Raw genomic sequence first — 26,615 nt, 5'->3', positions numbered from 1 at the left:
AGATTTCCAGTTTGAGAAATTATTGGATCTTATTAACCAGTTAACCTGGTTAATTTAAAATGGACTTATAAAACCAATTTAATAAAGTTCCTTTTAATACAACAATTGAATTACAATTTGGGAGTTTTAGCTTGAATTAAACGTTACTTGTCAATATGAAATTAATCAATGAATCCAAATATTCTTTTAGGACTGAAGGTAAGATGTGGAAACAGATATCTGGTCATTAGAGGTAATAAATTATACAAACATCAATTATAAACTACTTTATTGAACATCTGTTATATGGTAGGCTTTGTTCTAATTCAAGTGTAGCACTGAAGTTAGGGAAAGGCGGTTTTAGTGGATCTTTAGAAAGGGGTGGGAATAAAGAGTAAATGTGGCTATTTACCACTTAAGCAGTTCCTGTCATAGAGACTAAAAAAATCACTGTTGTCACCTTAGAATTGAAATTCTGTTGGCTTTTGTTAATTCATAGAAAGCTAACTTGATTTCCTAAAGGTCTGCATATAGTATTACATTTGATGCTTGTGTTTATACTTAGGCACTCACAAGGGATTATAGAAGTCTCTTTTGTTTACAGTGCCAACATCTTTAAAAACACCAAGTAGGGGGTTTCCCTGGTGGCCCAGTGGTTAAGACTTCGTACTCCCAGTGTAGGGGGCACGGGTTCAATCCCTGGTCAGGGAACTAGATCCGCATGTTGCAACTGAAGATCCTGCATACTGCAACTAAGACCTGGCGCAGCCAAATAAATTAAAAGAAAACACTAAGTAGAACCTACACATTGATCCTAGCTTTGTAAATTCTGTTGTGAAGATGGGAGAACATTTCCTTCAAAAGTTATGAAAATTTGCATGCAGTATATTTTGAAAAAAATGATTTAGTTTCCTTATTTTTCTATTAATTTCTTTTGCTTGATGAGATCCTTAACTCTGAAACACATACCAAATGTATTTTGGCTGTTTGCCAAAATAAAGCTGTATTCTTTGGCTGCTGATCTTCAGCATTTCAGTTAATAACTATGAGGCTATATATACTTGATAAGTGTGATTTGATGTTTTCTGTTTGGCTTTTTTGGTCCGTTTTTAAAATAAGTAATTAATTAATTTGGCTGCGTCGGGTCTTAGTTTGGGGCACGTGGGATCTTTTGTTGCATCGCGCAAGCTTCTCTCTGATTGCCGTGCGAGGGCTCAGTTTTGGCACGTGGGCTCTCTCGTGTGTGGGCTCTAGTGCGAGAGGGCTCAGAAGTTGTGGCGGGCGGGCTTAGTTGCCCTGCGGCGGCATGTGGGATCTTAGTTCCCCGACCAGGGATTGAACCCATGTCTCCTGCATTGGAAGGTGGATTCTTAACCACTGGACCACCAGGGGAGTCCCTGTCCATTTTTTTGATATTAGAATTGCATTAAAAGATTGTAGATTGCAAATTATTCCAAGTACTGTATAGTACCTTTCCATGTGACTGTTTACATTTAATAGTGATTTGTTCTCATTGTAACTGATATCATGCTAAATATAGTGTGGTGGTTATAGTAAGATTAGTGTTGCTCATACTGGGTAATGCTTTTGCTAAGAATATGTCAGACTGAACGTGAGCCTATATAAATCTTTATCCCTTTACCAGTGAAAGGATCATTATGTATATAAAGGAACCGAGCTAGTGTTGCTGGCTCTTTTCTGACTTGGTTGGGGAGGTAAGCTATGAAGCAATTAAGAAGGTAGTTTGAATGTCACATGAATTGTGTAGATGATTTCACAGAAGAGGTGGTATTTCATCTGAGCTGAGAAGGATGGAGAGACTTAAATGGGCAAATTAACTAGGTAGATAAGCTAGATTTTAAGTAGAGTAGAAGTTCCCATGCTGCTTTGATTTGCAGCATGCTTAATGTCAGGAGTTTTTTCATGACACCCTAGGCCTAAAGAAATAACTCAGAATTCTTGTTTATTTAGTAGTTTGGTTCTAAGAACCTAATAAGTATTTATGTTCTAACAACTTAATAGATTATTAAACAAATATTGGACATTGAAAGAAAAAACTCAGTCATTATTTCATTCTTAACCACCATTATTTGCTAATGTGATGTCTGCGGAATCAGATTGGATGCTCCCACCTTTATTTTTCTACACAGTAAAATTAGATTGTGCTTTAGTGGATTGTATGTGAGCTGTCCTTTAGGAGATCTTAATATTGAACAACAAAATGTCTTGCTTTTTTAAATGGCTGTGTTCTTGTGGATCAGGTTTGTGAAGTTGTCTAAAATAAATTCATAGAACTGAGGCATACAGTGCTAGCTATTTTGGACATGCATAAGAAGACTTTCTTAAGTTAGTGATGAGTCCAGAAATAGCCAGGTCACTTAAAAGAGGTAAAAAACTTCATTTTTTAAACTGACTTCTATATACTTAAAATGTATGATCAACTTTTTTTGTGCACATGGCATACAGAAGTACTAACTGATATTGGAAAAAAATTGTTTTGATGGATGAAGGTATTTGATAACTATCAGTAGCTCTTTAATAAGTATAATAGCATTCACTGTAAGCATGTTTAAAAATTGTTTGCTTTTTTTTGGTAATCAACCATTTCATAGTGTTGGCATTGTGAAGGAAGGGTAGGGTGTTTAGACTCACCATATTTGCTGGTGAAAAGAACAATATTTTATAAAATCACTGTACTCTATGTAGTTCTATCTTCTGAATATTATTCCTGATAAATGCAAACTATTTTAGCTTTGTTATTTTTCTGTTCCTTACTATTGTCATTAAAAAATTATTCTACGGATAGGGGCGTTAAACAAAAATAGGTTTTGTGGTAGGAAAGTGTGTAAGTACTTCTTTTAGTCATTGTCTCTTTCAGAAGTCTTGATCCATTATAACTTTGAAGAAATTACCAGACACAAACCTGTTTGTGTAGGCATTTTAATATGGGTAGCTTTTCTTTAATAGAGACACATATGTCACTTGACTGGATTGTAGTGGGTTAATCTAAAAACAGTGGTAGGGCTTCCCTGGTGGTGCAGTGCTTAGGAATCCGCCTGCCAATGCAGGGAACACGGGTTCAAGCCCTGGTCCAGAAAGATACCACATGCTGTGGAGCAACTAAGCCTGTGCGCCACAACTACTGAACCTGTGCTCTAGAGCCCGTGAGCCACAACTACTGAAGCCCGCGTGCCTAGAGCCCATGCTCTGCAACAAGAGAAGCCACTGCAATGAGGAGGCTGTGCACCGCAATGAAGAGTAGCCCCTGCTCGCCGCAACTAGAGAAAGCCCATGTGCACCAACAAAGACCCAACGCAGTCAAAATTTAAAATAAAATAAAAACAGTGGTAAATAGAAAATTTATGAAAATGTTAAACATTTTATTTTAGCTTAAAACCCATACATTCATTCGTCAATCTGTTAATGTAGGACCAACCCATTTCCTTGAATATGGGCCCTTTGGAGTTCCATTACTTAGTAAAATGTCTAGTTCTAAAGGTGGGATCTAAACCTCAAACACTTGCAAAGTACACAGGTGTTGTTTTCTGGAATTTAAGAGTTCAGTCTTTTGGAATTCTGGAATTCCAGACACTTTTCACTCTTCTGTAGTTATCTCACACATTTGATAGTTTTTGTGTGTGTGATTTATCTTTTTCAAGCTTTTCTGGAGCATACAACTTAGGATACATACGTACAACTCTCTTTTCTGTTCTAAAAGTTGATCATCATGTCACATATGATTATGTTGTCCCAACTGGCAGGGACAAAAGTGTAGTTATACTACAGTATGTTTGTAGAGTAAGGGTGGTTTTCCCAAGGATTCATTCATTAGGTGGAGGTTAGTTAAGAGTGTAGTGTAGAGTTCTACTGTATTGAATACTTACCAAGTGCCAGGCAGTTGGTGCAGTTAGGTGTTTTATATACATTGTTTTATTTAATTTAAACAATAGCTACCATATTCTCATTTTTCAAATGGAGTATTAGAGAAGTTGAACTTGTTCAAGGTTGAACACCAGTAAGAAAGCAGGGACTTGATCAAGGTTTGTCTTGCAACAAGGATGTGTTCTTAACTACTGTATGTGTTGTTATTCCTCTCCATCCTCATTCTTCATCTCTCCATATAGTTATGTGTAAGTATTTGTGAAGCAGTAAGTCTAATTACTCAGAATGAACAGTGCCTGTCATTTATACTAAATACTCTTTGAAGCAGATACCAAGAATTTCTTTGGGTCATACTGAGACAAATTTTGGATCCTCTAAGAACATAGTTTTGATTTACATGCATATTTAATCATGCCAGGATAAAGCCTATACTTCGAAAGGTAACCAAAACCCTAACAGTATTGGAAAAGCACCGTGTAACTAGGATTTTCAGAACAGATTAATTCAGAGTTTATAGTAGGGCTGGTTCAAGACGTATGGCTGCTGATTTCATTTATATTTATCTTGGAGGTTGTTGTAGATCAATAAACAAAGTTGCCTCTTTTTTTTTTTTTTTGCGATACATGGGCCTCTCACTGTTGTGGCCTCTCCCGTCGCGGAGCACAGGCTCCAGACACGCAGGCTCAGCAGCCATGGCTTACGGGCCCAGCTACTCCGTAGCATGTGGGATCTTCCCGGACCGGGGCACGAACCCGTGTCCCCTGCATCGGCAGGCAGACTCTGAACCACTGCGCCACCAGGGAAGCCCGCCTCATTCTTTTTAATGGCTGCATAGTTTAATTCTTCTGATGGACACTCAAATTTACAGTTTTTGTTATTAAAATCAGTTGCTGCCCTAGGTACTCCCTTACAATCTTGTACACACATTTTTTCACACATGTGTACAGGTGAGTATATCTGTGAAATGAGTTTCTTAAAAATGAAACTGGTTGGATCAAAGGGTGTGTTTGAATTTATTAGCTGTGGCCAGATTTCCCTTCACAGAGATTTTATCTACTCAGACCAGTAAGGGATGAGAAAATGAGCGTCAGTTTCCATGCTCTTGCCAACACTTTGTCGTGGAACTTTTTTTTTTATCTTTGTCAGTATTGTAAGTGAAAAATAGAATCTCATTATGGTTTTAATTTGCATTTCTTTTGTATGAAATTGAGCATCTTTACATGTATTTATGGGCCATTTGTATTTTTTTTTGGAATCTGAGATGCTTTTTTCATCTTTCCAGGAGTATTGCTACCTGGTTGACAGGTGCTATTTCAAAATGTATGCTTTAAACAACAAGGTCCTACTGTATAACACAGAGAACTATATTCAGTGTTCTATGATAAACCATAATGGAAAAGAATATATATTTAAAAAGTATGTATATGTATAACTGAATCACCTTGCTGTACAGCAGAAACTAACACAACATTGTAAATTAACTATACTTCAATTTAAAAAATCATGAGTGGAAAAATAAAAATAAAATGCATGCCAATCACAGAGAAGGAAAATTTTAAAAATATACAGTATTATAGGATTGATGAAATTTGGTAACTTTCTATTCTTTGTCCTATGGTTGTTCTATGGTTGGTCGGCCTTTTTCTTACTGATTTGTATGAACTTTTAGCAGTTTGGCATTCTGGATATGAGCTGCAGTTTTTGCCTAGTTTGCCATTTGTTTCCTTGCCTTGTTTATGACATTTCATGCCTTGCAGAAACACGAATTTTATACAAGCGTTTAACCACTTTTTAATGTGGATTTTACATCACACCCTGGCCAAGGTTGTTTTAAATAAGCCTCCATGTATTCTGTACTCTAGTATGTTTTTGTCTTAAACATCTTTGATCAGTCTGGAATTGGGGGGGTGGCGCTGAGGCAGGGAGTCTTTTATTATTGCCCCCCCCCCCCCGAGAACACTGTTACTGAGGATTGCTTACCCATACAGTCAGGTTTTTTTCTTCATTCCTGCACGCGGGCTTTCTCTGGTTGCGGCGAGTTGGGGCTACTCTTTGTTGTGGCGCGTGGGCTTCTCATTGCGGTGGCTTGTTGTGGAGCCGGGCTCTAGGGCATGTGGGCTTCAGTAGTTGTGTTGCATGGGCTTAGTTGCTCCACGGCATGTGGGATCCTCCCGGACTGGGGCTTGAACCCGTGTCCCCTCATTGGCAGGCAGACTCTCAACCACTGCGCCACCAGGGAAGCCCTAGTCAGTTTTTCATCACTCATAACTTGAGCATTACTTGTTGACATTCATTAAAGTTATAAATAATACATAGTTTATTATTAAAAACTTTTTAGGGCTTCCTTGGTGGCACAGTGGTTGAGAGTCTGCCTGCAGATGCAGGGGACATGGGTTCATACCCTGGTCCGGGAGGATCCCACATGCCGCGGAGCGGCTGGGCCCGTGAGCCATGGCTGCTGAGCCTGCGCGTCTGGAGCCTCTGCTCCGCAGCGGGAGAGGCCACAACGGTGAGAGGCCCGCGTACCACAAAAAAAAAAAAAATTTTTTTTAAATTTCTGGTGTTCATTTTGCAAAGCATTTGTCACCTTTCTGTGGATCTTTTTTCCCTTTATGACTTTTCTTTGAATCTGACTAGAGATGTTTCAAAAATTATAAATATATGTAAAGAAAACTATAAACAAATAACACGTTTGCAGTACATAATGTTTTAAAGTGCTTTGTTTATACCAGAATTTGTGACATTGGTTGGGATCAGAGTTTGTGGTTGGCTTGTACCATGCCGTCTGCCTGTGCGCATTGACTGCAAAAAATACTTAAGCTAAATTGATAGTACTTAGCACACCGGGTTTTTTTGCTTTGTTTTATTATATAGACAGTCCTGTTTGGAAATAGGGACTGTTGCTGACTTGCTCCAAGGATGTTTTTGCCACCTTAACCATCTACTTTGCTTAATCTGCCTCTTTTTTTTTTTTAAGTTTTGTTTTAATAGCGCCAAAGACTTTTTTTTTTTTGGCCATGCCACACGGCTTGCGGTATCTTAGTTCCCAACCGGGGATTGAACCTGGCCCCCCTGCATTGGAAGCTTGGAGTCCTAACCACTGGACCGCCAGGGAATACCCTGCCTCTTGTTTAACTTGATTAATTTAGACTAGTGCTTTCCACAAGTTAGCAAGCATCAGAATCATAGGAAAGCTTGTTAGAACACAGATTGCTATGCCTCACCTTCAGAATTTTTGATTAAGTAGGTCTGAGGTGAGGCCAGTTCTGTATTTCTAACCAGTTCCCAGGTGATGCTGATGACTTTTTAAGCTAGTCTTTGTCCTAAGACAGTTAAAAAAACACTGGAGAATAGGGTATCCAGTAAAATGTAGAGTTCGGCCGTCCTGTGCAATTTTTGTTTACTAGTCCATTACTGAAACTTCAGAATAATGTAATTACAATTTATTATTGTGACCCCCTATTTTTATGGCTCACCCCTTAGTCTGGGTTAAGTATTTTATCACAACTATGAAAGGTAGTAAAACTTGACCTAACTAAAAGAAAATGGTTAGGGTTTTAATAGGACCACCAGTACCTACCTGGTTCTCCCTTTTTTGTGCTCTGTTTCAGGTTACTTTGTTTTTTTTAGCAAAGGGTTTCATACATCTAGCAGTACAGCAAATCACCAGGTATCTTTTTCATTTATTTATCTGGGACTTTTAGGAGAGTGTGTTAGTGTAGGAGGGGCCTGGGATTGGGAATCAGTACACTGATACCTAGTCTTAGTAAGCTGTTTAACTGGTTTTGAGACCCTGGAAAAGTTAACTGCTAGTACTCAGTTTTCTTCACTGGGAAAGCAGCAAATTTGATTGTATCTTTGAGAGATTTTCCAACTTCACAAATGTCTTTTTTCCTGAAGCTCTCTGTTGTACAAACAGCAAGCTTCCCATATTAGCTGGTGATGCAGGAGATAATTAACTGTAACATGTCATAGAATTGGATCACTGGGTGATGATCTAATCAATATTGAACTATTAGTCTGTAGAATCTGGAAGTCAGAGGGTTCAGGTTTAGTTGACCATTTAACTTGGTAATAGGTAATACAATTTGTTAATAAAAGAAGGCAAATAATAGTTCCATTAATTAAATATATAAACTGCCATTTGTAACCTTTCCCCTCTTCTCAGAAAAATATGAAAGAATGAGCATTTGGGTTAGCTCTCCTTTTGGATGCCTTCATAGTATTTTGGTGGTCTGAAGTTTGAGGAATATGAGAAAAGATCAAAATAAAAGGGTGTTTTGTTTTTTTTTAAGGACTTTTCAAGTGAACGTTTGATACTTTAGTGGCTTTTTAATCACAATTTTAATATGTGAAATTAGAATGCATTTTACAGTCTATGTGGGTCTTCTAAGCAGGTAGAAGTTAGGTGGTTGTCAGTGCTTGAACTTGATCTAGCTGTACAAGTTGTCACTTCAAATAAGTAATATGTATTGCCGTAACTACATATGTTGAGTTCATTTGTTAATTAAAGTATCTTCAAAATAATACACTAAGATTCCATGTTGAAATGAGTTGGCTTGCAAACTGAGCAGTAGAGTGTAAATTTGATAGTATTTAAGCAGATATTTGCTGTTCAAAGAGTGACCAGTTCGGGTTTTTTGCCTTGCAAAGCAACAGACAAGAGCTTTGTTGAATCTAAGGAAATTATCCACAAGTAGATGAAACTGTATTAATGTTTTGCTACTGAGATAATGTGCAAAAGGACTGCCCAGCTCATGTCAGTAATAACATCTGAAGGCAGGAGAAAGCACCACATGTCCTCAAAGAGATAAAAGATATTTCAGAGCATCTAGAGGATAGTGTAGCTGATTCATGCACCGTGGTGCACTGTGGTTAAGGCATTGAGTCATAGTTTAATTGGCTCTGTTTTTGCTTCATGGTCTTAATATAAAATAATCTTGCAGGTAATGCTGTGTCGATGCCAGGAATGTGGTAGCTTCCTTTTTAAAATAGGACCAAAGAAGAAGGAAACATAACATATAAAGAGTAAAGATGGATTTCTTTGCCAAAAGTCTTAATTTACAATTAAGTTCAGGTAAAATAAAGAGAGGGCTTCCTGTGGGTTGTATACTGTCATTTTGCTGAACTTGGTGCTCCAGCAGATGGCCTTAGCTAAAAATATCAAGTTGGTCCGTGAAAGATTAGATTAGACTAATTTGTCAAAAATAGAGCCAGGGGGCTTCCCTGGTGGCGCAGTGGTTGGGAGTCCTCCTGCCGATGCAGGGGACGTGGTTTCGCGCCCCGGTCCGGGAGGATCCCACGTGCCGCGGAGTGCCTGGGCCCGTGGGCCATGGCCGCTGGGCCTGTGCGTCCGGAGCCTGTGCTCCGCAACGGGAGAGACCACACAGTGAGAGGCCCGCGTACCGCAAAACAAAACAAAACAAAACAAAACAAAACAAAACAAAAAATAGAGCCAGAATAGTGAAGTCATAAATAATGACATCAGATTTTTATACTGCTTTTAACTCTGTAAATAAAACCATGGATTTGTATTTTAACTGAATGACCTGTGACTTCAGCATTTGCAATTTGTCCAGGTGCCAAATGTAGGATGGCGTTTCGTGTTAGTGAGAGTAGCAGCCAGAATGGAATGGACAGGAGATGGCTGACCCATACAGCCATTCTGCAAACCACCCTTCTTCTGAGTGCCTGTATCACACATTAGCTGTCTTCTCTTGAGCCATCCCTAAGCCTAGTTTTCCTCTTTGCTTCATTGATACAGCTAATGCCATTTGCCTTTTCTCTTCCATATGTATTTATCAGCATTTCCATAGTGCTAATGCTGCTACTCATTCCATGAATATATTCCTTTTTATGATTCTTTACCATCATTTTATTGAATTGGATGGGGCTGGGGAAAGAAAGATGGTAGACTTGTGCTCTCTTAGTCCTTTTGAACCAGGAGTCTGTTAGCTTAAGTGAGGAATTATTAGGATTTTAAAGAAGTACAACATTTTAGTGCTGTAATGTGATAAAGCAACTTAAAATGGTTTCTTAGTTTTATTCGCAGGTTGAATATTTGTTTAAAATTTTATTTTGTTTTTAAGAAATTTTTTAAGTGACTAATTTTGCTTTGGCATTTGTGTGAAACCATATGTTTGTTATATTCCATCATCAGATTTACCTTGTTTTCTCAATGCATTGCAGTATTACAGGCTCACTTGACAGGATTTGATAATGTATAACTTTGATATATTCACTGAGAAGTTTTTCTGGAAGCTTAATTTTGCAATTGATTATGAAACAATAGCACACTTGGTTTGAATAAGAGTTTAATTTTGACTTACCTGATGTCTTTGCATTTCATATTTATGTCATGAAGGTTAGTTTTAAAATGCCCTAAATGAACCTTAACTAACATGTTCTTTGTCAATATAGGTATATGACTGATGGGATGTTACTTCGTGAAGCTATGAATGATCCTCTCTTGGAGCGTTATGGTGTAATAATTCTTGATGAGGCTCATGAAAGGACATTGGCTACAGATATTCTCATGGGTGTTCTGAAGGAGGTTGTTAGACAGAGATCAGATTTAAAGGTGAATTAATTTATTTGTTCTTAAAAAATACCTATATATGTATGTATATATAAAAAACAGGGAGCACATGATGCTCACTCTAATCGACTACAAAAAATAATCACCTGTAAAAGAAGCAACCAATAAGAGTACCTATAGTGGTTATCCTTTCTTTCTAATTTACCTTGCTGTGTCTTTTAGACTTTAAGTATGTATTTTTGGTAATGCCTTTTTAAGCCAAATTTTTTTGGTAATGTATTTTTAGTAATGTATTTTTTAGTAATGTATTTTTAGTAATATATTTTAGTAATGTATTTTTAAGCCAAATCTTTTCAGTTTCTAACCCACCCAGTTTTTTGTTTCTTGTTTTGTTTTGTTTTAAATGATCTAATGGTGTTTTTAAGCCTTCTGTTCACCCTGACTTTATTAAGTACAGGGAACGCCTTCATTAAGGATCAAATCTTTGTCCTTGTCCCAACACAAACATGCTCATTATAACTCGTAATGCTGGAGAGTGGAATATCTACACCCAGAATAAACCACTCCTTAGAAATGCCTTCCCTTAACCTAGGGTCTTGTGTTTGTTTGTTTGTTTTTCTGTCCATTACACCACTTAGACCCTGGCCAGTGTTACTGTGTTGATAAGGGCTTAAAACTGACTGAATATGCTGACGTTTTTGTCTCCCAAAGTTTATGAAGTTCCCCTTTTGCATTGTGTCTGTGTGTATGTGTGTACCATTCATTGGAACTTAGTATCGTGTGTTAGTGTACGTGTTACAGAGGGTTTGTATACTAGGCAGAAAGATTCTTGGTCTTAAGAAAAATTGATATTGAGTATGATTTGGCTTATAAATATTAAATTTATGCTTTTAAAGAATATATTTGAATAACTATATGAGTACTGTCATTATTGATTAAACCTTATGAGCTACTGAAATTTTTAGTTAGGAACTCAAAGTAGAAATTAAGAACTCTGTAGTGGAATGTTTAAGGGGGGAACCTTCTATTTAAGTACGTTTTTAATGGGTCATATAACGTCATAATTTAAATAAAAGGAGGGTGACTACACGGTCATGCAGCCCTGCACCTGAACAACCTTTTTTCACTGTGGCTTTTACAGCAGTATAGAAAGCCTCTGTTTTAGAAAATTTTCTGAAGAACATATGCTTAATAAAGATGGTTTGGAAGAATAGAGAAATATTTTGTTTTGTTTTGTTTTTGCACTTTCTTCCTGTTTTCCCCTATGTGCAAGGTTGTCATGTTTTGTTTTAATAACATAGCTGCAATCATACTACATATTTATGTTGTCTTTTACCAAGCCCTTTTACATATCATGTAATTATATAAACTTTGGTTTTTAAGGTGTTGCTTCATGAACATGTATTCTAGTTTATTTATTGGATGCCAGGTTTATTCCTACTTTTTAAAAATGTAAATAGCTTACTATAGCACAGCTTTTCTGTATTTGAATTTTTTAATCACAGTTTATTTAGGCATATTGACATATTTGGAGCAGTAAACATTACTCTTCTGTTTTTTACTTTAAAACCACATAAGGATCTTTGAAGACAGCTTCACTTAATTTACTGTTTTCTTTTCAGGTTATAGTTATGAGCGCTACTCTAGATGCAGGAAAATTCCAGATTTACTTTGATAACTGTCCTCTCTTAACTATTCCTGGGCGTACACATCCTGTTGAGATCTTTTATACTCCCGAACCAGAGAGAGATTATCTTGAAGCAGCAATTCGAACCGTGATCCAGATTCATATGTGTGAAGAAGAGGAAGGAGATCTTCTACTTTTCTTAACTGGTCAAGAGGTATTGTCATTATTTGCTTCATTATTTATAGTTTCTATTAGGCAACAACTTTAAGAACTTGGCATATATTAACCATATATTTCTTATCCCAGTATTTAAAGTTTTTCTTCAACCTGATTGTATATATATATGAAATATTTAACTCCTTTTATCTGTGTACTCTAGGAATACCCTTTTATACTATTAGTCTTTGTGTTCTAGTTAATTACCCTAAGAATATTAAATGCTTTTAGAATTTCAAGATTTAGCAATTGTAGTCTCAACTTTGGAGAGACCTGGGTGGTGAGTAGTGTTGTGTTAATTTGCAGTTTTGCTGAGGTATGAATTTGAATCACAGGTGATGTGAAATCTGGTTATTATAGTCAGTAATTTAGTTTGTAAGTGAACTCAGGTAATTCAGGTGCCCATCTACCATCAAAACAAATGTGTGTGTTTTGTTTTTGTCTTCTTGCATGTGTTTACTGAGGATTGGAAGGAATCACTGAAATTCCTTAGTTAGAATTTACATCAATTTTAAGATAGGAATTTTATTCTCAGATGCAGCATTTTCTAAACTCATATCCAACAGGATGTTTACAGGTGTGCTGAAAAATTCTTGATGGCTAAATAAGCTCAATGAAAGCTATCTGGATAAAATAGTTTTAGAAAGCCTTTTCTAGAGGTTTTCTTAAAGCTTGTCATTTGCTGTAGTAGGCTTTGTGAATTTTCTAGAACTTGCTTCTCAAACTAATATATGTGCTGATCACTTAGAAAGCTTGAAGATTCTGATTCAATAGGTCAGGTAGGGCCTGAGATTCTATTCCTAGCAAGGTTCTAGAGGAGTGCTTTTCCATTACAACTTTCTTCATAGCTGGAAATGTTCTGTATCTGTGCTGTTCATTCACCTCCACTAGAATGTGAACTCTCTTATTTGCGTTCAGTCTGCAGGGATGCTTGATATATAATATTTGATCAAATGCTGTTGCATTAAGAGCTATAAATGTTGAGTGACTTTTTTACCCTTGCATTTTTTCAGTATTGTCCATATGATTTATTATTTCTGTCCCATTGACCATAGTTTCTTTTCTGTAGAGCAGGGTTTTTCGACCATAGCACTATTTATGTTGTAGGCTGATTAATTCTTTGCTGTGGGTACCCCATGCATTGTAGGATGTTTCTTAGTGTCTCTGGCCTTTACGCATTAGATGCAGTTACACTCCCCCAGTCTGTAGACGTTGCCAAATGTCCCCTGGGGGTGCAAAATCATTCACAGTAGAGAATCATATTTGTTCTTTTGGGAAAAAAGGTGGGTTGCAAATTCAGTTTTACAGATAGATCTCTGTATGTATTAGTCTCCCTTTGTATGCATTTTGAATGGAAGAATTTATATATATATTTTGTAAGCAAGAGTACCAAATGCTTTTTAGATGCATGTAAACAGTGTTTATCCTATAATGCAATGTTGAGGCTGTTGTATTCATTTTGTTCTTTTGTGTATGGTCTCTATAGTTTCTCACTTCCTCCAAAGTGCATAGCATGTTTTTTTAACGGCTATTCAAAATAGTCATTATGTTCAGATAGACAAGCATATTAGAATTCTATCAGAAATATCAGATGGCCTTATGGAGACGACCTGAGATGCTTTTCTATGAGTTAAATTTCTGTGGTTGATATTTTGGCAGCTACCCCACAGCTGGGGAAAGGAAGGGAATAAGCCCCAAGGTTTTCAAATGTGTGTATCTTTCAGTAAAGTATTACTGTAATTGAACTAGGTTTACATGTGTCCTGTTGCATTTTTAAGTTTCCTTTAGAAGACTAATAAAGTCTTGAAGAATGTAAAGACCTTTAAGGATAAGGTAGCAATACTACTATTCCTCATGTCTGTGAACCTGTTATTTTTACTTGGTCAGTTAAATGGTAGATTCTGGGAATTCAGTACTCCTGTCTCCATAAATTTGAATAGCATCCATAAAATTTAGCTATCTTGACATTTAAAAATGATGACCATGTTACCATTTTGACCACGTAAACAGTTGTGTTTTCTGTAGTCCCTTGAGTTAATTTGGGAAGGGAGAGACCAGTTTTTAATTGGTGAAAGGTTGGAAAACATGTGAATTCTAGAATGTGTATTATTTTTTGTTAATCCATTAAATCAAGTGTTCCTAGAAGAACTCCTTAGAGGAGCTGTGCTACTGAATTAGATAAGAATGATTATAATTGAAATATCAACTGTAGATGCTTAAAGATGTTGAAACCTTCATTCTTTAAGCAGTATATTCTTTTATCTTTAATTTCACTGAATCTTTTCCACATGCAGGAGTTGAGATTCTTTAAATTAGTAGGGTCTGAATTAATTTACTAACATACATATTGATGCTTTTGGAGCTGAAAGTCTTTCCTGAATTCAGAAACTCTTAAACTTTTGTCTCAGTTCTCAATTCATGACTAAGCAGAAGGTTGCATTGTGCTGATGAATGTTAATAAGCTTTGTGGTCTTCAGAACTGACAGTGTTGACTCTGGAAGTTTGGTTAAATTTAGGGAAAATTTTGTTGCTGAGTTTAAAAGCATAGTGTTTAGAACTTTGTATAAAAACATAAATGGTGTGGCATTTTTTTCCCCTCTGCTCTTTAGAGTAGTCTTTATATCCCGTGCAATAGTGGTTTTGTTTTAGCTCCATACATGCTTAGCAAATACTTCTAGTACTTCCAAGTACAATAATCTTGTTAAAATTTCTGGAGTCTGCAAATGCATGATTTGGGGCACTTTTAATTTTCTATATAAAATCTGGGATTTGGTGGCTTCTGACCATTTATTTTCCAGTCGAATATATTATAGAATTAACAAAATTGAAAATACTGGTGTCAGTTTTCCTATAGGATATGTAATATATAAAATCTAGTTTTGGATTTATATTCAGTTTTTTTTGCGGGGGTGGGGAAGAGGTCTAATTTTGTATTTGTATACCAGCAGGGGGCTTTCTAATCTAGGTACAGCATTTGAAAGCAGTTTTTTTGGTAAAAATATTTGTTTCATTTGTTATATTTTTTTCAGTGAATAGCAAACTTTCATTTTCGTTTGGAAACTTTAGATCTCAAAGGAAACTATTACATCAAATACTTAGTAGTAATTTTCTGTGTCACAATTTTCAAGACTTTATCTGTTATTCAAGAAAACTGGTATGTTTGAAATTGATGGAAAAAACCTTTTTTTTGTTGTTCTTAAGTATCCAAAATCTTTGTATTCTTTAACATGGAAACAGAGTTGCACTTTGATTTACAATCATTTCAAGGAAAATTATTCTAGCTTGATTATAATATACAATAAATTAACCTGATAAATGTTTAAAAATCATTCTGTCTTTTGAATAAAAGATAATTTGTCAATAAGGGTAACTTCTGGTAGAGATTATTGGACAGACTGCCAAATCATTTAGCATACTTCTGAGTTTAACTAAATCAAAGCTTCTGTAAAATTTAAAATTGGCTCCCTTCCCATTTTCAAGTCCCTTTGCCATCCCCTAGAGCCTCCCATCCACCTGTCGCTCATACACTCTCAGTATTCATTGTGTGTCCTCTCTTTAAAACTGGGTTTGAATGCAAATGTATTGGAATCGTTTTCTGTAGTAGGGAAATTTTTGAAGAGGCTCTAAGATATTTGGGTTAACCTAGTTCTTAAATATCTATGTTGATACTGTAGAGGTGTGTGTTCTCATTAAGCACAATGAAGCAAATCTTCCATATAATTGCATTAGTGATACGTGACATTAAAGCCTAATTGGCTTGTTTAAAATATCTAGCACATCAATTTCTTTTAGATTGTGAAAATTGAAAAGGTTATGAGTGCAGTTAAATATTCCTGGGTGAGAAATTTCAATTTTAGTACAGTTTGTTGAGAATTAATTAGGATATCGAGTCTAAGAAAAAGGATGTGGAATGCCAATAAGGCAATTTTGTGTTTATTTGACTACAGAAGTCAGTTTCTTGGATTATTTTTGGAAATCCCAGTGAAATTTGCTAAATTAATTTTGATTACTAAAATGAAAATAAGGTGCATAGAACTAGGATTATGATAAATACTTAAAATGTTTCAGTGTGTATTCATTTTATTTTCAAACTCAAACTTTTGTAGGAAATTGATGAAGCCTGTAAGAGAATAAAGCGTGAGGTTGATGATTTGGGCCCTGAAGTTGGTGACATTAAAATCATTCCACTGTACTCTACACTCCCACCTCAGCAGCAGCAACGCATTTTTGAGCCTCCGCCTCCAAAAAAGCAGAACGGAGCAATTGGAAGAAAGGTAGCATTGAAATGTTCTCTATAAACATTGCATTAATGCCGAAAGATTTGTCTGTGAGATATCAAACTATATTGAATTAATTATAAAGGAGTAAGTTATGGGTGATTGTCATCTGAATTGTGTGCTACAGCGTTACCTGTATTTCCAAAGTAAATAGAAAGAAATGTATTTGAGTAGAGTTTTGCATATCTTTTGACCTTAGAGTAAGAGCAGATACTGCTTCCCTCTCTCCCCAGAAGTTCCTCCTTAGCAAATGGAAGGTTGATTGGGGTGAGGAAGACAGCCAGATGTCTTCCTCCCCATTAAATCACTTGGCAAAAACTAAGTACTTTTTTCTTCAGTGCCTTGGCTTCTGCCTAGAATTTTTGTCAAGACCTAACCAAATGTCCTGTCTGTAGGTATGAAATGGTGACTGCACAGATCTCTAATAACAGCAACACTAATCACACTGCGTAAATATTTGGATTTCTTGTGGGCAGGAACTGTGGATCCTTTTGGTGTGGATATCTGCCTGGCACGGGAAGGGAGCCAGGGGAATTCCAGCCTTGTTTCTGGGTGCTTTGTGTGTGTGTGGGGCGTGTATAGGAAGGAGATCTGAGTTTGATACAGGTAGCTATGCCTTTATTTTTTAAGAGATGGAGATTCTCTTAGATCCTTTGAAAATAAGATTGCATTGTTTGAAAAGGTTGGAAAGCCACTAGAGTCAATTTGGCTTCTAAAAAGCCCAGCCACTTATTAGGCTATATAATAAGCTGCATGTGAATTTTGGTACGATTCTTGATCTGGTTTTAAAGTTTGCATATTTTAAACTGGGTATAGTTGATTACCTTCATCACCTTGGGGAGATGATTGTCGGGGATTAAGCTTATTGTATACAGGGTACTAACATATCTAGAACAGTCTAGGCCCTCGTGGCAACTGTTACACATTTCTTGAGTTTATTCATGTAGAAAAGTCTTAGGAAATATTACTCACTTATGACTTGCTTGTCAGTCAGATTTGGAATTTATTGCTTTCTTATGTCTGTATTCTAGCTTAACAGATTCACAATTTTTTTTGCTGTATTTTTTCGATCTTTTTTCCCAACATTTTTGATGATTGTTGGAAAATTACAAATTATAAAGATATTTAAATGTATCATGGTTAATTATCTCTTTACATGGCTGTGTAAAAGTTAAATGAACCAGATACATTTTTCAAATGGAAAGAACTTACTGAAAAGTTAGGCACCCCCAGCGTAGTGGTATATAAATTAACAGGAGGTTGATAAGGAAAAATATTAGGTTTTGAGTTTTTCATAGATCAACAAGAGTAGTGAATATGACTTTTAAAAAAATAATCTGATCATAGCTTCATTATGTTCAACATTGCAATTATTTAAAAAAAATAGTCTGATCATAGCTTCATTACGTTCAATTATTGCAATTGTTTTTGTCAGTGCTGTCTCTAGAATATGTTTTAAAATATTTCCTGTTTATGTGCATTCAGAACTTTGGGGGACAGTTTTAAGTGATAACTTCAGTATATAATTTTGAAGTTGATTTGTTGACTGAAAAGTACTCATTCTCTGTGGAGTTTTTAACTTCACTCTTTGTCAATGGATGTATATAAAAATAGCTGTTTCGTAAACATTTTCTGTAGTAAAGAGGAGTTAGAGTTAGTACATCCTCCAGGCAGGTGATTTAATTTTCTCTTGAAATCATGTACACTTTGTGTTATCTGCATTCGTTTTAATTTTAAAATGGTGTTTTTATTTATCTTTGAGTAAAATTGGCTTACAGCAAGATTTGCCATGTTTGTCTTTTCATGTAGTTCTCTTCATTCCATTTTGAGTTACTTTGAGAACTATTGGGCCCACACATTAAAACTTACTTCATATCTGAGCTCTTCGCTCTGTTAATACTAGTATATTGGAAATTTAGGTTCAGTCTGGTGTCAGTCCAGTACATGGTACATTTTTGTAGACTCTACAGCCAAAGCCCATGGAATAGAATGAGTTGTTTGGTTTTTAAAACTATTGCTTTTCATGTTCTTGTAAATCCTAGGATATTTAGGAGAATTTTGTCTTTCTGAAAAGAGTGATTCAGCCGCAGTTGGATATATGTGTGATGGCCACAGATGTTGAGGGGAGGCCATTGGAGTTCCCAGGGCTTGGACTCACCTTGGGATCCCATCTCAGGCTTTTAATTCAGAATCAAAACTAAGGGCCACGGTGCTATTTCATCATCCACTAATGATGTTTCCTTCAGCTAAAGCTATAGGATCTCTTGTTGGGAAATCATGTTATCTCCTGGCGTGAGTCAGCTTCATCTTAGAGGTTGAGAAGAGGGCTGTCATGGCCTCCCTGGATGATCCCAGGGGAGGGAGGACTTCCCTTGGCAATTGGTGCATTATTCTTTATGAGGAAAGACACATTGGACCCCAGCATGTTTAAGGGAAAGTGAACAATTTTTATAGAAGTTTATAGAGGAGGATTCACCCAGCGAATCATGTATTTTGAAGCTGGTCAGGGAAGGTAGGAGTGCCAGCTGAAAACCTGAGACTGTTGAAATGCACTAAGGCCAAGCAGTGACTGGCAGGCGAGATGAGCAAGTGACCATCAGACCCAGGGCTTGGCAGGTTCAGTTAGAATAGAAGAAAGGATTGGTGGGATTGTGGGAAAAGAAGAAGGGTAAGAATTAAGATGCACACAGGTTACATGAGGGAATGTGGGTGGATACCAGAACAGTAAGAACTGGTATTCAGTTGCTATTTTCCTGTTCTCTTTTTTAAATGCTACAACTTTGGTAATATCCTATTTATATTATAAAACAAAGAACTAGAGGCCAAGGCTTGATTCTTTTGTCATGAATTCATTAATTAAACATAACTGCCAGTTACTAGAATGGGACTTTCATTCAAGAGTGCTGTCACTGACTGATACAATTCATTTAAAATTACAGGGAGGGATAAATTGGGCATTGGGATTGACATATACACACTATTATATATAAAATAGATAACTAATAAGGACCTACTGTATAGCACAGGGAGCTCAATACTCTGTAATGACCTATATGGGAAAAGAATCTAAAAAAGAGTGGATATATATATATATATGTAAACTGTACAGCAGAAAGTAACTCAGTGTTGTAAATCAACCATACTCCAATTTAAAAAAATATAAAGAGTGTGACAAAGCACAAAAATAAGTAAGTAGATAAATAAAATTACATAGGAACATTTAGGGGTTTACAGTCTGCTTCCAGTGTGAAACAAAATACTATTTGATTCATGTTTTTGTTAAATTACTTTATATTCGAGCACGTTTTGTAAGGTAGTACCTTATTATCTTACTCATTGTATTAATTTATGCAAAATAGGGTTCCTAATAGGATTGTGGTAAAACTAATAACAAAACAGCTTTTTAGTACTCAAGTTTTTAAATGTAGGCTATATTTAACGTAATCTTTTATGGGCACTGGGTACTTAACCAGTATTCCTTTTACAGATAGTTACTGAGTTCTTTTTATGTGGACTTGCAACATAGCACCAATGGTAAACTTTCAAGTTTTTAATCAGGAAAGGTTGACGGCTTCCCTGGTGGCACAGTGGTTAAGAATCCGCCTGCCAATGCAGGGGACACAGGTTCGAGCCCTGTTCCGGGAAGATCCCACATGCTGCAGAGCAACTAAGCCCGTGCGCCACAATTACTGAGTCTGCGCTCTAGAGCCCGCGAGCCACAACTACTGAGCCTGCGCTCTAGAGCCCCAGAGCCACAACTACTGAAGCCCGCGTGCCTAGAGCCCATGCTCCGCAACAAGAGAAGCCACCACAATGAGAAGCCTGCGCAACGCAATGAGAGTAGCCCCCGTTTGCTGCAACTAGAGAAAGCCCACGTGCAGCAATGAAGACCCAACACAGCCAAAAATAAATAAATAAATAAATTGTTTTAAAAGAAAGGTTGAGAATGCAATTCATAAATTTATGTGAGGGTGGAGACTGTTACCTGTTTTGATCATGCTTGGCATTTGTTCAAATATTTGACTTTAAGCTAAAGCTACAGTAGTTTTGTACATGCATGAAAGTTTACTCATCAGTAAGTCACTTGTATGCATTTTTTGACTAAGACTTATAGCTGCTGTTTTATGTAGATTTGGTGTTATTAAAATCCAGCAACTATTTTTGTTTTTATTTAGTTTTCATTAATTTTGTCCATACAAATAGCTGATTTTTCTGTAGCTTATCTTAGAGTTTACTAATTAACAGTGTATGCTCAGAGCATACATTGCTCAATATAAAAGAGAAATGGCCCTTATGGTGATGGCTCTATAGTTTTAAAGAGAGGCTTAATAATACACTCTCTGAAGATAACTTAGTGTGGTGCTGCTGGGACATTTACAAACAAGATAATGTCCTCACTGAATTGGAGACCCCCACCGAGTTCCCTAGGGACTAAAAATCCAAATTTGTTTAACCTAACTGCATTACTGAGTCCAAATAGAATTCAAGTAGAGCAACTCAAGTACTTTGAAATGGAATTACTGAAATAAATCAACGTGGATTCCATTAGAAGGCAGATTATTGAGGAGGAAAGGGATAAATCTAGCTGAGAGTTTATTCTTAACACATACAATATAAAAAGATTAGAATTGGCATCGCCAGACTTTTTGTCATAATGTTTATTCTATATATGGGGTTATTTACCTGAAATAATTCCTTTGCAAGTGAGGTTTGAACACTCTTTAAGACACTTTGAACACTTATTTGCAAGCTACAGTCTAGAAAGCTTATAATGTATATAGTCCTGTCAGTAATATGTAAGTCCCTTGACAAATTCAGTATCACTGTGTTATGACCACTTCCTAATTAGATCATGTGCCACTTAACACATTTAGAACATACTTAGGGCTTGCCTCACTCACCCCACTGCTAAGGTTCCAAGACAGCTAGATAACTTTTATCATCTCATTTATTTCTCTATTCTTTTGTAATCTGTGGGTGTGTATGTTTTATTTAGCCTTAGTTAGTATTGTTTATCCAGCTCTAGTGGTAGAGTCAGTAGAAATACCTCCCTCAGAGTTGTACAGTTTGTTATATGATTGTTCCCCTTTTTTGTCCCAAAACCCACCTCTCATAGGGTAGGTAGGTCCTACTCAAAAAAAAGTTTTTATCACCTTAAAGCTTTTTAACCAATTTACTTTTTTAATCTTTGGAAAAAGTCTAAAGACCATGCTTCTCTAGGTGTTTTTATGCTTGTATTTCAGAGTGTGACTTTGGGATGGCAGTTGACTTTATCATCAGTAATGACACGGAGCTTGTCAAAGTTGGTGTAATCACCTGATTCTTAAACACTTGTGAAATCACACATCCACACCACTTTATAAGGTGTTGTATGATTTGTCACACACACACCCAGAGAAGACACATGAACACCAAGTGAAATTATTTGGTGGACAAAAATTGTTTTTAAATAACTCAGAGGGTTAATCACATCAATACATTTTTATTACATTGAGTATGTTTTGTTCTATTAGAAATATGTGAAATTTTTTCCCCCAAAATGTGTTTTAAACATCTATCTAGAAGTACAACATCTATCCATAATGGCAACCATTTTCACCCCAGAATAACAGAAAATTACAAGACCTCTTATGTAATCACAGGCATGTAGTTTGTGATTCTGTATAGTTTTAAGGGCTTTCCACATTATCTAAGTTTATATCTTAAAACTCTGTCTCAGCTAGACTAGTATACAAGAGTTATAAAAGGAAATTAAAGCTTGGGGGTGTTAAAACCTCTCCACTCTTACTTAGCTATTTAGGTTTGATTCCTGGCTTTGCCACCTACCCCTGCTCCTTCCACTACAACACACTGACTTTGTAGAAGAATATTAAATAAACTCTGGTTGTATTTATTTAAGTTCACCTGTTAACCTTGTTTATGCTTGCTTCAGCTCTAATTATTGAATGTGCGTGTCTTCAAAATGTTCTGGAAAATATATTTCATTAAGCATCAAACCACTTATGGTTTATTGTCCATTTGCTAGTTAGTAGTCTTTTCAACTGACCAATGCACAAAGGGAGTGTTTTTGTCTTAGACATGCAAGTGATTCTAAAATATTATCCTGTTAGTGATGTTCTAGTAATCTTTTTTTAATATATAAAAATTTATTTTATTTATTTATTTTTGGCTGCGTTGGGTCTTCGTTGCTGTGCGTGGGCTTTCTCTGGTTGCGGCGAGCGGGGGCTACTCTTGGTTATGGTGCTTGGGCTTCTCATTGCGGTGGCTTCTCTTGTTGAAGAGCACGGGCTCTAGGCACATGGGCTTCAGTAGTTTTGGCTCGCAGGCTCTAGAGTGCAGACTCAGTAGCTGTGGCACACAGGCTTAGTTGCTCCGCGGCATTCTAGTAATCTTTTAAACCTCCAAGATTTCCTGGCAGTGTGAGTCCTTTCTTACATGTGCCTATGGGCATTCTTGTCCACATGCTCTCTCGTTTAAGCCGAACCTTCTATTTCTAGTGCTCTTCCCTTCCCTCTTGTGGGTAGATCCCACCTTACCTTCAACAACTCTCCTAAACGCCATTTTCTCGGTAAGTTTTCATTGTCTTCACTTTGGAAATAAACACTTTAAAAATCTTAGAGCGCTTTTTTTTTTTTTTTTTTTTTTTTTTTTGCTGTACGCGGGCCTCCCACTGTTGTGGCCTCTCCCGTTGCGGAGCACAGGCTCCAGACGCGCAGGCTCAGTGGACATGGCTCACGGACCTAGCCTAGCGGCATGTGGGATCTTCCCGGACCAGGGCACGAACCCGTGTCCCCTGCATTGGCAGGCAGACTCTCAACCACTGCACCACCAGGGAAACCTTACAGCCCATTTTTGATGTCATTACACTTCCTCTCCACCTCTAATGTTTCTTTACAAACTGTAAAAGCTTTAAGAGCAGACTCTGATCTATCTTCTGTGTAAACTGCTTGCATATACACGTATCTGCTACTTAATGGCAGCAATCTGTTCCCAAAATGAGATGTTTTGGGGAAAATAATAATGAGGATCCCATTTTCCCATTGTTTAAAAAGAAAAATTATGTAACATGTCATTCTCAAGCCCCTAATCTTCTAAAACCTGTTTAAAATACAGTAAAACACCCACATGAAAAAGCAAGCTATCATGTTAGTATGTAAATGCTTTAAACATTATTCCCTGTCAATAAAAAGTTAAAATGATTAACAGTTTCCTTGTATGCAGTGACACCCCCTTTGAGACTATACACTTTACAAAACATCCACGTTCTGTTCTGATGATCTGCAAATTCTTGGATTCTAACTTGAGGTTTTCATCCCTATGTGCCATTTTGTTTAAAATACTGAGTTGAGTTTTGGTGATATAAAGTTTTCCTTTGTCAATGTTGCCTGAAAATATTGAAAGATTTACATGTTGTGTGGAGTTTGGATATTAACAAAGGAGTGTTCTCTCAGGGAGACATTCTGTGAGGTAAGCTTATATTGATTTATTGATAATTTTCTTTTGATGTTCTTCTGCTATTTGAATAATCAAAACATGATGTGATTGAGTAATAACCTGAAGATTTTTTGTTGAAAAAGGAAGGTACTATGATGAGCTTAATGAAACTTTGAATTCTTTTTTTTTTTTTTGCGGTATGCGGGCCTCTCACTGTTGTGGCCTCTCCCGTTGCGGAGCACAGGCTCCGGACGCACAGGCTCAGCGGCCATGGCTCATGGGCCCAGCCGCTCCGCGGCATGTGGGATCTTCCCAGACCGGGGCACGAACCCGTGTCCCTTGCATCGGCAGGCGGACTCTCAACCACTGCACCACCAGGGAAGCCCTGAATTCTTAAATATTCGTCTTTATATAGCATTGGTCATTAAAGATCAAACCTTATTTCTGGTTTATTTAGTGGGTTGTAACTGATTGTTTAGTGAAAGTTAATGCTAATCTTACTATTTGAATTGTACTTGGCCGGTAGTATAAGTTAAATACTCTTTATTTCTTAACAGGTTGTTGTGTCAACTAACATTGCAGAGACATCTTTGACAATAGATGGTGTGGTATTTGTGATTGATCCTGGATTTGCGAAACAAAAGGTACGTATTTTGTACTACTTTAGTACTTTATAAATTAGTATTAGTTTAACAGTACTTACTGCTTAGTCATTTAATGGCTTAAATTTACTTTTTAGAATTATTTTCCAGTTTGTGTTTCATTTTCAGACTTCTGAGATATGAACTCTTTGTGTTCTAGCTGGCTTTCACATACTAAGCCCATGTTTAATGTTTAACCCTAGGCTTCTTTTCGGTTTTCTTTGTTTCTTTGTAGTGATGGTGAGTGTTCTGTATGTGAGTGTATGTTCATGTAAGGAGTATGGTGGTAGTAATAAATACAGGATTGATTATCATAACCTGCATATCAGTCACTCCCCAACTAAATTAGAGTTTCTATGTGCCAGGCACAGTACTTGAATAAAAAGTACTATGTTAACCTCTAGTTTAACAGTACTGAATACCAAGCACTTTTACCAAATGAAGTGACTGCTCAGTAAATAAATAAAACTATGTTTTATAATTTAAAGATCTTTGATTGCATTTGATTACATTTTATAAGTATAATTGGGAGAATTCATTGTACATAGTATTAATGTTTTTGATAGAAAACTGTCCTTTAAACTGGCAGCATATAACTGACTTCTTCTGGACTAAGTTCAAAATAGTTTTCTTAATGTCCAAGGTGTTGAAATTGACAGGTTCTTTTCAGGCAAAAACCTTCAGCACAATCCACTATATAAGAGTAAGGTAAAGCTGAAATTATTTTAAATTAGGAAGAGTAAAGATGATATAAGCTATCTGTGTGTTAGATAAGAGACTTTTCACGTTAGTTTGGGTCTCTCAAAATGTTGGAGACAGAATACCTGAAAGAAAGTTAAGGAGTAAAGACGATGAATTTTGTTTCTGTCCCAGCATGGTTTATCGTGGTCATCAGTACTACTTTGTTTATTTTGGGGTTAGCTGTGGGCTTTGGATACTTCTGTTAGATCACAGTTTTGTGTTTAACTGAAGGAAGAATCATTCTTAATGTCATTTCCATTCCAATAGGTATATAATCCTCGAATCAGAGTCGAGTCCCTTTTAGTGACAGCCATTAGTAAAGCTTCAGCTCAGCAAAGGGCTGGTCGAGCTGGACGAACCAGACCTGGGAAGTGCTTCAGACTTTATACAGAGAAAGCTTACAAAACAGAAATGCAGGTAAGGGTTTTACTGTGTCCTTCCTAGTGTGTTTGGAAGGTTAAGTTGAATTTGTTACCAGGAGAAAATTACTTCATTTACTTTATCTTGCCTTTTGGCACTATAATCTCTTTAGTTTTTCTGAGATTTATGGTGTAGTCTACCAATACAAATCTTTGTTATAGTTCTAAGTTTGGGTGGGCAGCAGCAGTAACGCTTCGAACCCTATAAAGATAGTTCATAGAAAGTGTCTGATTCCCTTTTAGTGTTTTTAGTCCATAAGTGTTTTTCTCCTCTCTTTAGTCAGCAGTTTAGAAGAAATGCCAAAAGTTAATAGCTGAGGGGGCAGAGAACAGATACGTTTTGCTTTTTGGAGCAAGAGGATTAAGGAATGTTTAACAGAAGAAATGTTTTTGTATTTTTCTAGGATAACACCTATCCTGAGATTTTGCGTTCTAATTTAGGATCAGTTGTGTTACAATTGAAGAAACTTGGTATTGATGATTTGGTGCATTTTGATTTTATGGATCCACCAGGTATGAATTCTCAAAGCATATTTTATCAAACCTTTTAACCAAAATTGACTCTTTCTCTGCATCCTATTCAGTATGTATATTAAATACATTTTACCTGTTTCTTACACTGTGTCAAGATAAATTTTGTGTGTTAGCATTAAAACTAAAAGAGTGACAAAAGAGCAAATTCTTTTTTTTTTTTTCCCCTTCAGAATAGCTAAATTATTCTGGGAGTTATTGACAGGGCATGAAAATGAAAATTTTCCCAATTTTTTTTTGGAAGAAAAATAGTTTGATAAACACATTGTTGAGTTAACAGTTATTTAATGTACTTAGGAAGATGACAGTTTTACTATTATACAGGAAAGT

The 26,615-nt window shown here is 36.5% G+C and overlaps 1 protein-coding gene across 1 annotated transcript in view; it reads left to right on the top strand.

Moving 5' to 3' along the window:
• DHX15 (DEAH-box helicase 15) overlaps nucleotides 1-26,615 on the top strand; it is a 52,355-nt gene that overhangs the window by 14,460 nt on the left and 11,280 nt on the right. Inside the window, exons 4-9 of the mRNA XM_030832197.2 lie at nucleotides 10,282-10,441; nucleotides 12,022-12,240; nucleotides 16,349-16,516; nucleotides 24,511-24,597; nucleotides 25,603-25,752; nucleotides 26,159-26,267. Of these exons, the coding sequence (XP_030688057.1) occupies nucleotides 10,282-10,441; nucleotides 12,022-12,240; nucleotides 16,349-16,516; nucleotides 24,511-24,597; nucleotides 25,603-25,752; nucleotides 26,159-26,267 (893 nt within the window). The remainder of the gene's footprint in view (nucleotides 1-10,281; nucleotides 10,442-12,021; nucleotides 12,241-16,348; nucleotides 16,517-24,510; nucleotides 24,598-25,602; nucleotides 25,753-26,158; nucleotides 26,268-26,615) is intronic.

This window comes from Globicephala melas, chromosome 5, assembly GCF_963455315.2.
Source record: "Globicephala melas chromosome 5, mGloMel1.2, whole genome shotgun sequence".
NCBI classification, from domain to species: domain Eukaryota; kingdom Metazoa; phylum Chordata; class Mammalia; order Artiodactyla; family Delphinidae; genus Globicephala; species Globicephala melas.
Note: the sequence above shows the minus strand (reverse complement) of the source record. Positions and strands in the feature narration are given on the sequence as shown.